General features: G+C 45.5%; 2 protein-coding genes across 2 annotated transcripts in view; both read right to left on the bottom strand.

Annotated features, from left to right (window-relative positions):
• LOC137910698 (uncharacterized) overlaps positions 1–13,613 on the bottom strand; it is a 257,139-nt gene that overhangs the window by 166,383 nt on the left and 77,143 nt on the right. The gene's annotated exons all lie outside the window — the stretch shown is intronic.
• The window catches only part of osbpl8 (oxysterol binding protein-like 8), a 29,342-nt gene continuing 20,338 nt past the window's right edge, over positions 4,610–13,613 (bottom strand). The window contains exons 9-23 of the mRNA XM_068755150.1: positions 13,007–13,172; positions 12,708–12,933; positions 12,051–12,235; positions 11,594–11,675; positions 11,383–11,481; positions 10,686–10,782; positions 10,504–10,602; positions 10,317–10,414; positions 9,257–9,346; positions 8,830–8,966; positions 8,461–8,646; positions 6,465–6,618; positions 5,344–5,446; positions 4,821–4,926; positions 4,610–4,739 (exon numbers count right to left, since the gene is read on the bottom strand). Of these exons, the coding sequence (XP_068611251.1) occupies positions 4,610–4,739; positions 4,821–4,926; positions 5,344–5,446; positions 6,465–6,618; positions 8,461–8,646; positions 8,830–8,966; positions 9,257–9,346; positions 10,317–10,414; positions 10,504–10,602; positions 10,686–10,782; positions 11,383–11,481; positions 11,594–11,675; positions 12,051–12,235; positions 12,708–12,933; positions 13,007–13,172 (1,958 nt within the window). The remainder of the gene's footprint in view (positions 4,740–4,820; positions 4,927–5,343; positions 5,447–6,464; positions 6,619–8,460; positions 8,647–8,829; positions 8,967–9,256; positions 9,347–10,316; positions 10,415–10,503; positions 10,603–10,685; positions 10,783–11,382; positions 11,482–11,593; positions 11,676–12,050; positions 12,236–12,707; positions 12,934–13,006; positions 13,173–13,613) is intronic.

Genomic DNA, 13,613 nt, shown 5'->3' with positions numbered 1-13,613 from the left:
TCCTCCGTTCAGCCTTTCCAGCCTGAACCACGGCGTCAGCAAAGAAATCAGGAAAGCGAGGAAGAAGCCAGAGATGAAAATCGACGGGAGAAATCTAGATATGGTCGTTTTGTTCTCCGTGGCGTCTGCGTCGCCATGCCGACAGAGACCTGCTAACCCTCTGTGGCCTGCCTGAAGATTTAACAAAAGGACTAGTTACTTTCATTTATGAAAAAATAGAACTCCAAATTGTTGTTAGATATGAGTGTGACCGGGTGTTTGTGTTTCCGTATGGTCCTGTGATAAACCGGTGACTTGTCCTGGGTGTGCCCACCTCCCGATTGATGTCAGCCGGGACAGGCTCCAGTGTAACCAGCGACACGAACTTGGATTAGCGGCCGAAGCCGAGACGAAGATGAACGTTTACAACGGATGAAGTCACTTTACTGATCCACGTGAGAAAAAATGAAAATAAATTCCTCTCATTTCAAGTAATTTGAAGGCAAAAATAATTTGGAATTAGATTATTTAACGATGTGATCGGTTCAGCCTTGAAATTTCTTCCGTGTCTTAACATTAATAATTGCATTAAATGAAAATGAGCACTTCAGGGACATGCTGTGTAAATCTGGCCTAGAAGCTGTTCAGCGCTGTAGCTTCTCACTCATTCCTTGTCGGCGGCGCCATGTTCACGGCCCGTCGGGATTAATCCGTCACACGGAACGATACTTAGATCAGCGCTGATCATTCCTGCACGGAACACTGAACGTATTCTGAAAGCCGCTGAAATGGCACTGATGATTCTGCTCCGTCCTCACGAGACGAAAACTCATCCAAGTCAGAGTCATTCCAATCACCAGAGCGTCACATAAATATCTGTGAGGTCATCAAACAGCATGGAGCCAGTATGTCAATGTAAATATTAAACTGCTATGACATCATCTGCCCTTAACAGAATCCTTCACTGCCGCAGTTACAGAACCACACCTGGAATAATCAGCTTCACTGGCAGGTGAAGCGTAGCATCACTTAATACCAATACACGAATGAGTAATAATCACCATTAATGATTGCTTTCGATAAGCACGTGTGTATTTATAATAAAAACAAGCCAAAGACCCTAGGAGGACACTTGATTTTATTCTGTTACATTACATGTGACCATAAACTTCCAGGAAGTTATAGTAGCCATGGATACAGCAAATATATTCAGGTACTCAGGTAGGCAAAGGGGCAGGGGAGTTTGGAGTATAGTTGGGGGAAGGGGCCATTAACATCAAGTGGAACACAAACAACTTTGTGCAAATGTAAAATAAGCCGTCGAAAAGAAAAGAGGGAGAGAACAATGACGTATTGCTACGGTCAGAAACAGTGACACGAAACAACGTGAAAAGGGGAATAAATAAAATGTCGTTTACAGAATAACAGACCTTTGTCACCTCTGAGTTTGGTGTGCGAAAGTGGAGGGGGGGGGGGGGGGGTTGGACTACAATGCCTCCCTCTCTTCTGTGGCAGGAATCAGCATCTGGAAACCTATGGGAGAGTCACTATGGCGATGCTTGGGGACGGGAGGGGTGGAGAGCTGTGGGGCAGAAGACTCTCTTTGATTCGGTGACTTTGTTTGGCACATCCACTGTAAAACACTGCAGTGAACAGTCAAAGTCTCCAACCAACTCCTTTATTCTCAGTCTGTCCTCCATCGGTCTCGAGTTCCTGCTCCACGCTTCCTTACATCTCTCCCACCCAAGTCTAACAAGAAGGCACTGGAACATATTGTTTCTCCACATTCCAACATCTGGGTTCTATTCATGAACGACGGAGGCAATGAGGATGCAAAGCGCACACAGAGACACACTTCTGGGGGTCCGGCTGGTTCCCTACCAGCCTGTCTTTACAGCTGCGTTAGCGGTACAAAGTTCTGTAAACGTCAAGGCTGACATCATGGCAGGTAAAGAGATGAATAGATTCAATATTCAGAAGTGGCGGTTTGGAGCATTTTGAATCGCCTCGATTAATAAACGGCCATTTTAGGAGAAAACTCCGGCAGCCAGCATGGTAACAAGGCGTCGGTGCTAACATGCCGCCGTCATTCCTGGTTGGTCCTCCAAAGAGAGGTAACAGGAACAACGTTTAACTCCCTGGACTAGAACTGGGAATTGTTCTGCATCTAAACACAGGTCCACATAAAACGTGGTCCTCGGGATCAGATACATTTTCAGGGTATTACGTCCTACATTTATTAGTTTTTTGACTTTTGTAATCGACAGCGGATTAGGGCCACACTAATAAAAAAAAAAATTACATTACACGATTAAAGTCTTAATATATTACAAAAAAAATTCTCGTAACAACTCTATTATCATAATATTAGAACTTTAATCTCGTAACATTACGAATTTATTATCATAATATTACGACTTTAATCTCGTAATGTAAAAATTAAAAATACTCCGTCTTACTGCACAGCAGTTTCTAAGACTAAAATTTTAAAATCCATATCATAAATTAACAAAGTTAGATTTAAAAAAGCTTTGTGTGGTTGAATGCTGATTTATTTTCCAATTCTGTCCAAAAAATAAAGCTAAATATCAAATAATGCATTTGCCAACAGTCGTAAGCTTCACACGCCCCCACACCAGCATTGGCAGGTCCACAGTCCAACAGGCTGGTTAATAATAAACAGCCAAAGTGAGCAAAGGGGGTCGTTTTCCTCCCGTTCTTACTTCACCTCTTTTTCTCCGTGATGCTAGCAGCCATTGCACGTGTTTGACTGCCGGCTACACTGCCCCCTAGTGATTCCCTGTGGTACTGCTCGTGTCGTATTTCAGAAGTTGACTCGAACACAGGAAATGAACGTACAGATGGAAGACAGGGCCCACGTTCTGCCGCTATGGCTTCTTAACCGATAAACTTAATAGCAATCTAAACATGTAGCCCATTTATCTTCTTCATTTGCCCGTGTGTGTCAACACAACAGCGGATAGAAAGACACAGGAGGCTGAAAGGACCGGATTGCGCGCACAGTTTGGGGGGTGTCCGTATTGCGACCCTTGTTGTTCAAACACCACAAGCTACCTGCGAGGACAGAGTTACCCCGTTGGATATTTACACAGTGAACGGCGGCGACTCCTACTCTACACACTGGTACAGTTTGGCTGGTACTTGCGTACGTTTGGAATGGTTTACTATAGTGATAGTAGTAATACAAAAACACAAATCTATCTCTCCCTCCAACCAGAGGTTTAATAAAGTGTCTATTCTAGATTTTCTTGGAACACCTGAGGCGCAAAAACACTGGAAGCCACGACAGACTTCTGAGTTTGATGAGGAGTGTTCAGGATTTTACATGCTTTAAATGTTTATATGGCTGCAAAGACACTTAACTATGAAAATTAAGTGTATTTTAAGGGAATCGTTTACATTTGAAATGCACTATATATATATAATTTCTAGCAGCAAGTTGAGTAAGAAGATGGATACCACTGGTTGTTCAGTAAATATAACGTCAAAGACAATGGTTAGCTTAGCTTAGCATAAAGGTCTATCCAAAGGGAAACAATTCTCTGCTGGTCGTCTGGAATGCTCCCGACGGGAAATCTTTCAGGATTGAACTTATCTTCTTTTAAGCTAATGCGATATGAAGCGTTAAATAAACAATGAGCTTTACATGTGTTGGGAGGCAGATTTAAAACACTTGAAAAGATCTACGCTTTCTATTTTCCTGCCTTTATGCTATGCTAAGCTAACTGGACACTGGCTGCATGAAACATACATGGATGCATATTCCATTCAGCAGGTAGTTTTTATAATACATCACAAAAATAAAATCTAAATTCTAAAGGTAATGGAAAATCACCTGTTTAGACTCTAAACCTCCTAAGTGCAGAAATGTACTTTTTAAGTTTAATGCCCAATTGGGTGGAGTTGAACTAAAAAACACAAACTTTGATGTTTCCAGTGCATTTGTGCCAAATTAAGACAAAAATAATGAGCACTGGTCTCAAGTGCCAACAACGCTGTGGTACAAACCACCTGCAGGAAGCAATGGAATTGTTTCTATCACTTATTCTTTCTGGAAACTTGACATGATACATCAGAAAGGAGAGTTTATGATTACCCGTGTTTAATCCTTACACATTTCCATGAGTGGAAGCCAGCTGAGATGAAAAATATCAAAATTAAAGTCACACAAATTAGGCCTTATCGCTGCCTTTTTGTTGCGAGTCGTGGTTTAGTCTCCGTGATAAAGGTTCTGTGTGGTTTGCGGTGAAATACGGTAAAACAAAACACGCAACAGTAGAACACGGCTGCTGCCTTCGCCTTTAACGTCAAGGCAAACCAGTAAAATCAAGAGAGGCAGTCAGGACTTCATTGCACCAAATCTCATCTCTAGCAGTCTCCTCTTCTCTCTGCTTTGAAATCCACGGATCTCCCAAGAGATTTAAAACCGCTAACAATAAGCTTCTAAAAAAAAGGGGGCTCCCTTGTCCTCTGCTCTCGAGGGTGCGTGTGGCTTGATTCAATACAGACAGAGAAGAAGAGAGGTGAAGGAGGCTGTCACAGTGACAGCATCTGTGCCCCCCCTCACGTGTAATATTCACACGAGTGTGACGGCGTCACGCTATGGCTGCTACTTGAAGACATAGTTGATCAGGACCTGAAGCAGGATGAGGAAAACGATGACGACGTAGTCGCGCTGCTGGAGGAAGGAGCTGCCGTCCGCCCGGCCAGCGGCTCGGCTCCGCAGCACAGTGATGCTCCTACGGACACACCGGAGTTATACGCATACGCTGAAAAAAGTAGGCCTCGCGTTACCGTCGCGGGACAACGTGTCCGCTCACCTGTTGATGTCCTCCTGCGCCTGCTTTATAGATTCAATTGCACTTTGAAGTTCACTGAGGTCTGCTCCTTTTTTCCTCAACCGACTGTTGTGTTTGCTTTTGTGTCCTGGAACAAAACGGGTTCGACACGGTTTCCGTGGGGTTCAGCAAATTATAAGGCAATTTAATTTAACGTAACACTTGTCAAGGTCCAGTAGGGCAGAACATGGACCTATTATCGCCACCGGGTAGGTCACATTCGTTTTGTTAGCTATAGTTAGCAAGCAAAAATCCAGAATGTCTGCCCAAAGTCGCACTGGTCTAAATGTAATTAACAGACTTATAGACGGCGTAAAGACGAGATGGCTTCACGCTGCTTTCCTTTTAGACACGTTTTTATGTGCCTTAAATGCATCTGTCATGATGTTAAACACTCCACGCATGGCAGGCAGCGTTACGGTACCAGTGTGTCTGCGTTCATTCATAAATGTAATGCCTTGTGAGTAACGTAGTAAACACGGACGCCGAATGAAGAGGGCCTCACTTTCACTCTCGGAGGAGTCCTGGTGGTCGGGTTCAGGCGAAGAGCAGCCACTTTCTGGACTCTTAGGTTTTTCGCTCTTGTGTTTCCTCTTTGGCACCGTTACCTGAACACACACACACACACACACACACCCACACACACACACACAAAAAGGGAAACATTTCAAACATGAAGGTCGAGAACAATAAGAGCAGATAAGAAAAACAGATTTCACACAATGAGTTCTGCACACACATGCATGCGACATCAACTGGATCAGGTGCCACGCATGCACACGCAACAAATGCAGTCTTCATCGGGGGTGAAGTCTTTGCAGGCAAAAACCAGAACACACACGAATCCAGATGTGTTTGACACATGAGCAGCAGTTAGAACAACAACAAGAAGCTCAGCAGACAGCAGGGGATGAGATGAAGACGAGGACGGGTGAGGGCGAGGAAGGTGTGGTGGACCACCCTGAGGCAACCAGACACTGAGGGCTCAATCTTTCCAGCGGATGTGAATGATAGCGTTTTATCCTCCACTGGATTTTTATGTATTTATTATTATATCGGTGTATTTCCTGTCATTTCACCTGCAGCTGCACACGCCTCCACTAAGAGGAACAGAGTGTTAACAAAAAGACATTTTCCTGAGTCAAACCACAAAAACGAGTCCTGCAAAGATAAATATCAATAATAGAGCTAAATAATGAACTTGGAGAAATTGATGATCGTGTGTTCAAGGAGATGTGCTTAACTGGGAGCATAAAAAAAAGTTCTACTTTTTTATAATGCTAGGAAAACGTAGGACTTTAGGATCTCTCTTATTTCCAAATAAGGCCGTGTGGCCCCGGCTCAATGAACCTCGTCCTCCAGAGCCATAAGGAGGGAAGCGAGTCGACAGCGAGTCGACAGCGAGTCGACAGCGAGTCCACTGAACACTTTTGACTTCACCTTCCCTCCCTGGAACAAAGACCAGCAGCATCGCGGCAGCAAAACAAAACACTGAAACAAAAAAGGGGGCAGAGAGCGGCGATGATGACACAAAGCGACAATGAAGACACGGCACCAGAAGCTGCGTGCAAGATGGCGAGCTCGGGGGGGGGTTCAGATGGGGGGGGTTCGATCGCGATAACCTACCTGGCGCTTGCAATTGTCCCGCCGCGGCCCCTGGTTACTCAGACTAATAAGACTGCCAGAACGTACCATAGGGGTGCGGTGTTGGACTTTAGTCTGGATGCAGCCGTCTTTCTCAAACTGGATGAGGTCGTTGAGAGGATCCCATGGCCTCGTGCTGGAGAGGGGGGGGGGGGGGGGGTGAGGTGAGAAAGAGAGAGGGAGGGTGTTTGGAAGAGTGAAAGTCCGAAGTGGAGAGATGAAGATACTGTGGGGAACAACGTGAGTCGATCCTGCCACCTGGAGGTCATCCTGTCCATTGCATGATAAACGAGCGCAGACCTCCACCAAGCAGCTCCGTCCCCCAATATTGTGATTTACACGAAAAAGAATGGCCCTGTATTTATTTTATCTCTATTATTAGATTACTTATGCATCAAAACAAACCTTTAACAACAGCTGAAGACACACTCACTGATGATGTCACGAGCCCCTCCTGTTTCCTGTTTGTCTTGGGGGGGGGGGGGGGGGGGTTAGTCGTTGTGTCCATTTTAGAATATGTTTCTTTACTTCTCTAGAACGGAAACATTGAACGCCTCAAAAAAGACGAGTGATGAAGTTGCCTCTTGGTGTTTTGGCTTAAGGACTGAAGGCGGAGTCAGAACAATCTGTTCAAAGCTCTGATTGGCTGATTGGAGTGATCTTGCTAACAGAGAACTGTCCAGAGAGGCAGGAGCTGCTCAGGTGAGCTGTGTAACAGGTGCGTCTCATTCAGTTCAACGGAGGGGCAGAAATCAACCTTCAGCAAACGTCACCATAGCAACCCTCACAGATGGGATTTAATGTCTTAATTTATTTCAGATCCGGAAGACATTTTGCATGAGCATATCTGACCCCTTCACGACTGTGATTATTTGTGAATGAATTGAATGAATATTTTACCAAATATTTTTTATTTTTTTTAAAAGCCTCCATTATAAGTAAATGGGATAATCCGGATCGCGACAGTATCTGCAATCCGGATCCGATCCGGATGAAATTCGGTGGGGAGATGGAGGCCCCCACCCTACACGACTGTGTCAAATTCCATAAACATCGGTCAATAATCAACCGAGATATTGAGGAACACATTTTGAAGCTCCATTGACTGCAATGTTAGCACAAATGTCCAAGTGATCCAGAATCCAGGATCTCTTGTTTTTTCTTGTGTTATTTGATCAAAATCCATCCAGAACCTTTTGAGTTCTCTTGCTATCAGACAGACAGACAGGCAGACAGACAGGCAGACAGGCCAACGCAGGCGAGGTCATTAAAAGCTGTTAAACCCGTTGGTCTCCATCATCGGTCGGCTCTGAAAGCTGCTGGACGTCACACCGCTGCAGTTACCAGAAACCAACACTTGATGGCGCCCTCTGATATTAGACATTTCATTATGAGGACACCCACTCTTTCATTCATTCATCTTCTTGACCGCAGTCTATGGGCGAAAGGCGGGGCACACCCTGGACGAGGCGCCAGTTCACCGCTGGGCCACACACACACACACACACCTAGGGACAATTTAGCGGAATCAATTCACCCAAGTTGTGTGTGGTGGTGGGAGGAGCCCAGAGAGAACCCGGAGGGAACCCAAGCAGACAGGCGGAGAACAGAAAGGAATCAAACCTGGAACCTTCTCGCTGTGTGAGGTTCTCATCATGTTTGGTGGCTGTTGAATAATCATCGGTGCCAAACGTACTGCAGCTTTACCGTTTGTCTGACTGGCAGCCGGAAGAGGCATGAAGTCTGATGAAGAAGCAGGGCAGGGTAAGTAGCGAAGAAGACCCCGTTAGGTTCTGAGCGGATGAGAAGACAGATCCGGGAACGCTGTCTTCTCGATTCGCGGTCGGATGAGGGTCGTGAGTGTCACGCTAGTAACGTCAGCCCTCTCTACATGCTCATTGTTAGCTTCACAGCCAATCACGGGCAACAACGGCCTCTCTGGGTTCAGGTCCACACGAATAACGCAGCGCTCACTCACTCGGCATATCTGTAATGCCATTCGCCGGTGATCGGGTCCTGCTCGAACAGGGCCGGGATCCACTCCTCGCACTTGGCCTTCCGTTCCCGGGCGGACTTCCTCTGAGCTTCTTCCAGGATGAACTTCTCGTTGGTGGCCTCGGTCTGGTCCTTGTTGTTGATGGCCCGAGTCACGTGCTGCCAGAGTCTGGTTGGTTAAGAGCAAACGAAGCCAGACGCTGCATGAGAGGCATAAAAACTGTTTGGGCAGCTCTCAGAAGGAAAAAAAGATTCTAAAAATGAATGAACGAGACGACGATACGGAACAATACAAGACTTAAATAACAACAAAGCCTAAAGTCAAACTGCTGATGCTTTAGTAACAGTCCACCTTTCTGATTCCAGCTCTCCCTGCTCCTCTGGAGGGACGGTGCAGCGGGTCAGACGATTCTGCCTCAGGTCCGGCGTCGGGTTCCAGAAAGTGTCCACAGTCCCCGTCTTCTTGTCGTTGATGAAGATTTCACTGTCCTTTTAAGGTACGGTTAAAAAGTTAGCGTAGAATGTGAAAAATACAAATAAACATGGCCTGATGGTTTATCGTGTCGCATGTCATCATGAAACAGACTTTTGTTGAGCGGCTCAATACGATTAAAAATGCCGTCATCTTTCAGGAATTACAACATTCTCTATAATAGATGACCTAATAGACAAATCTATAATTAAGCTACTATTGATTGCAAAGGGAACAAAGGTGATCAAGCAACATGGTGAAGCTCGTAAAGCGAACGCTGCATCGGGCGTCGTGTGAAGCGTCTTACCCAGTGACCCTCCAGCATAGCGAGCACCTCCTTTCCCAGCTTGATCTTCCCAGAGATCTGATTGACGCTGTCGCTGCTACCCAGGAAAGGCTGGAGGAGGAGGAGTCGCAAAGAGAGGATAACGTAAGGAGGGTAAAAGAAGTTGTTGGAAGGAGTTCTAAAGCTGTGGGATCCTGTAAGAACACAACTCTAGAAAACAGTTTCGAAAGAATGCAATTTAATTTAACAGTGCAGTAAATGAAACTACCGCCTATAACTGAGGAAAATAAAGTATCCCCTCATTACATACCAGACCAGTGGTAATTTATTGTAATTTATGTAATTTATGTAATTTATTGTCATTCATTGTCATTTTGCATCTGTGGTGTGATTTATTGTAAATTTATTGTTAGTCTGCATCTGTGGTGTAAAATTATTTTTAGTTTTCTAATGTTATTCTGCGTCAATTGAGTAATTTAATATTGGTTTTATTTTTATTTGTATTGTTAAATGTCGATGATTTATGTACGAAGGACTTTCAACGGAAACAAGACCGCAAGGGCTTTTTAGAAATGCTCCTCTTAGACAGGATGTTTGACTTTATTTGTACTGTAATACATGCTACTGTGTGACTGTACTTGTACTGTAATACATGCTACTGTGTGACTGTAGTACTTGTACTGTAATACATGCTACTGTGTGACTGTACTTGTACTGTAATACATGCTACTGTGTGACTGTAGTACTTGTACTGTAATACATGCTACTGTGTGACTGTACTTGTACTGTAATACATGCTACTGTGTGACTGTACTTGTACTGTAATACATGCTACTGTGTGACTGTACTCGTACTGTAATACATGCTACTGTGTGACTGTACTCGTACTGTAATACATGCTACTGTGTGACTGTACTTGTACTATAATACATGCTACTGTGTGACTGTACTTGTACTCTAACATTCTATCTAATAAATATATTCATCATCATCAGACCTGCCGCTAGTTTATGACACAGTGGATGGAGGCAATCGGGGATTGGAGGATTATCCAACACTGTGAAACATCCGACGGTCGTACCTTCAGTCTGAACTCCAGCTGAGCACTGTAGCCTGTTTTTTCACATGCGATGCTGATCTGTCCTCCCAGTTCCAGGGTCATGGTGCCATAGAGGATGCCTGGAAACAGGACAGGTCCAGAAACACAGCATGCGTCTGAGCCCGCCTCGTTCACAACCGCACTAATAGAAACAAGTGGCTGCGCTGACCTTTACAGTGAGCGTAGGGCATGTTCATCACGTAGTCCTCTCCTCGGTTCAGAAAGGTGAGACGAGCTTCCCCGTCCAATATGGCAGACAGGGAGTTACCTGGAAGGAAAAGAGCCGCTGTGAGTGGACGGCTCGTCGTCAGCACCCCAGAGTGCAGTTCAATGAGGACTAGGGGCTCGCACCGTAGAACTTGGACTTGGCGAGGATGCTGCCACTGAGACAGAATCCATCTTTCCTGTTGCTGACGTAGAACGCCGACACTGGAGGGTGATGGGACACCTGAAGAACACAAACATGCTTGAAACATGCTTAGGGGGACAGAAACGGAAATAGTCATCGCGACGCTCTCCGGATCAACCCCCCCCCCCCCCCCCACCCCCTTTTTTGTCCACCTACGTTGCACATATTAAGTGTCTTGGTAATTTATTGTAATTTATGTAATTTATTGTCATTCATTGTCATTTTGCATCTGTGGTGTGATTTATTGTAAATTTATTGTTAGTTTGCATCTGTGGTGTAAAATTATTTTTATTTTTCTAATGTTATTTTGCATAAATTGAGTAATTCAATATTGGTTTTATTTTTATTTGTATTGCGAAAATTGTATTGTTAAATGTCGATGATTTATGTACGAAGGACTTTCAACGGAAACAAGACCGCAAGGGCTTTTTTGAAATGCTCCTCTTAGACAGGATGTTTGACTGTATTTGTACTGTAATATATGCTACTGTGTGACTGTACTTGTACTGTGTGACTGTACCTGTACTCTAACATTCTATCTAATAAATATATTCATCATCATCCAGCCTGGGGGCTGTACGTCCTCTGATACAGGCAGAGGGAGCGCTTGGCCATCCGGATACTTTGCGACGTTCTCACCTGTTCTGCGATGTAGAAGGTCTTGCTGCTGGTCTTCTGATGGAGCCACATGCAGCGGTACGTCTCTCCGATAATGGGGTTGTAAGGTTTCTTCAACCCCTGTGGATTAAAAATCACACATAAGGACGTGCTCATTACAGATATAGATATAAAATGGGAAGTCTATTTAGTCCTTAACATAAAATATCTCACGCATGTTTATTCTCCTGACCTTTGGCTTTTTGTAAAATCCAGAAATGTACCACTTCACGACCTTCTTCATCCGGTTGTAGGCGTTCTCTTCGATTGCGGCTCTGAGAATTAAACACAGTTAGACACATGGACAAGAACGGTCAAGGACTGATACACGCACACGCACACGCACACGCACACGCACACGCAACAACAACAACCAATCAGGTCCACAAGTTTTTGCACATTTCTACAGAAACAGTGAATCCTTCTGAGGGTGAAGGCTTAGGCTTGGACTTTGGACCTAGAGGTGAGCCGTTTCCCCTTGTTTGTACTCTTTGCTAGACTATGCTAATAGCCTGCTGGCTCCAGCTTCATATTTAGCATGATTAACACTGACCTTCTCATCTAACTAAAAAAAAAAAAAAAAACATGACAGTGAGCACATTTCAGAGTCCAAGTAATCGTTCAATCTGTCAAACAGGAAATGCTCTTACTCTGACAGGAAGTCTGCGTGGTAGGAGTAGTCAGAGAGTTTGTCCAGAAAGGACCTTGGCTCCAGGATGAAGGTGGGCAGCACCACCTTGGACAGGTCCATGCCGGGACGCACCTGCTTCAGCAGAGTCCAGATCAGAGACTTATTCTCCTCCGACACCGTCTCTGTCTGGGCAGCCTCGCCGGCCTGGAGGAGGAGACACACACAGGCAGAGGGAAGCCATGTATGTCTCCTACACGCACATACGAACCTCAGAAATATCTGCCTGCTTCCACACGTGCGACAGTCTTAGCCACGTTTCATTTCATTTCTACGTGGGTGTTTCAGACGTTTCGCCTCTGCTTCGGTGCGCCGTCAAACTCAGACTCAGTCAGAAGCGTTCAGCCTGGGTTTCACGCCACCCACACACATACCCGGCACAAACCGACGCCTGTCCGTGTTTCAGCTGTCCTGCTAGCCCCAGTAGAAGGACATGCTAATTTCCCCTGATTATACAATATGAGAAGGTGGCCAGCCATCTTCTGAGGATGTTCTGCGGCATGCAGAATCCAGTTCTGGAACGTTTGATTGGACCAGGGCACTCTTGTGCTGCAAAGCCTTGAGCGTCCACATTTCACCGCGTGTGCTGCGTCCGTCGGCGGTATGCAGCGCCTCCTACCTCTCCGAGTTCCTCGTGGGACTGTTCCAGGTACGAGGTTTCCCGCAGATGCTCATTCGGGTCCAGATCGATGTACGAGTCGTCTTGACGCTCTGACGTGTCGCTGTCACTTTCTTCACTCTTCTCTAGGCCTTCTGGGTCCGATTCCTCGTGATCCGGTTCACCCTCCCTGTCCGACTTGTCTGAGTACAGGTCTGGGTCTTTCAAATGGTCGCTGTCATTGAACCTGGGGGGAAGTGCGCATAGGCCGGTAAGAAGGTAGCGATGTGGGAGGAGCTCGGCCTTTATTTCCTACTCACTGGAAGCCGTGGATGTTGTGGGCTCGGAGGAGGCTGTAGAAATTAATGGAGTGCTCTCCGCCGGTGGCGACCGTGCTCGCGTCTTCTTTGCCCTCGCGGATCATGGTCCTCTTCAGCAGGCTGGAGCACTTCAGGGCCAGCTCTAGGGCATCCATCCAGCAACGACCTGAGGAAGAGATCAGCCAGTTACTCCTCTTCCTCTCCTGAGCGGCTTACAGCAGCGTGAGGCAGACTGACAGACGTGGTTTCAGCACCGTGGACAGAGACCCGGAGAAGAGAAACCGCCACTCGCTCGAAACACTCTCACAATGTCGCAAATTACATGGATACATGGAAATACAGTGGTACAACGTACCCCCCCCCCCCCCCCCCCCATCATCCACTCTCACACAGCAGTGACATGCATGTATTATCACCACATTTCCAACAAGTTGGGATGTAAAATGTAAATGTGATGATTAGCAAAACATTGAAACCCTGCATTTATTGATAAATCAAATTCAACATTTCAAAGGTTTAAAAACAAACATTTAATGGTTTCTGAAACATTTTAGCACATTTTGAATGTTTTCAAAACACACATGGTACACACTAAAAAAAAACAAAA

This window comes from Brachionichthys hirsutus, chromosome 22 (assembly GCF_040956055.1).
Source record: "Brachionichthys hirsutus isolate HB-005 chromosome 22, CSIRO-AGI_Bhir_v1, whole genome shotgun sequence".
NCBI lineage: Eukaryota > Metazoa > Chordata > Actinopteri > Lophiiformes > Brachionichthyidae > Brachionichthys > Brachionichthys hirsutus.
The sequence above is the reverse complement of the archived record's forward strand: the minus strand, read 5'-3'. Positions and strand labels throughout refer to the sequence as shown.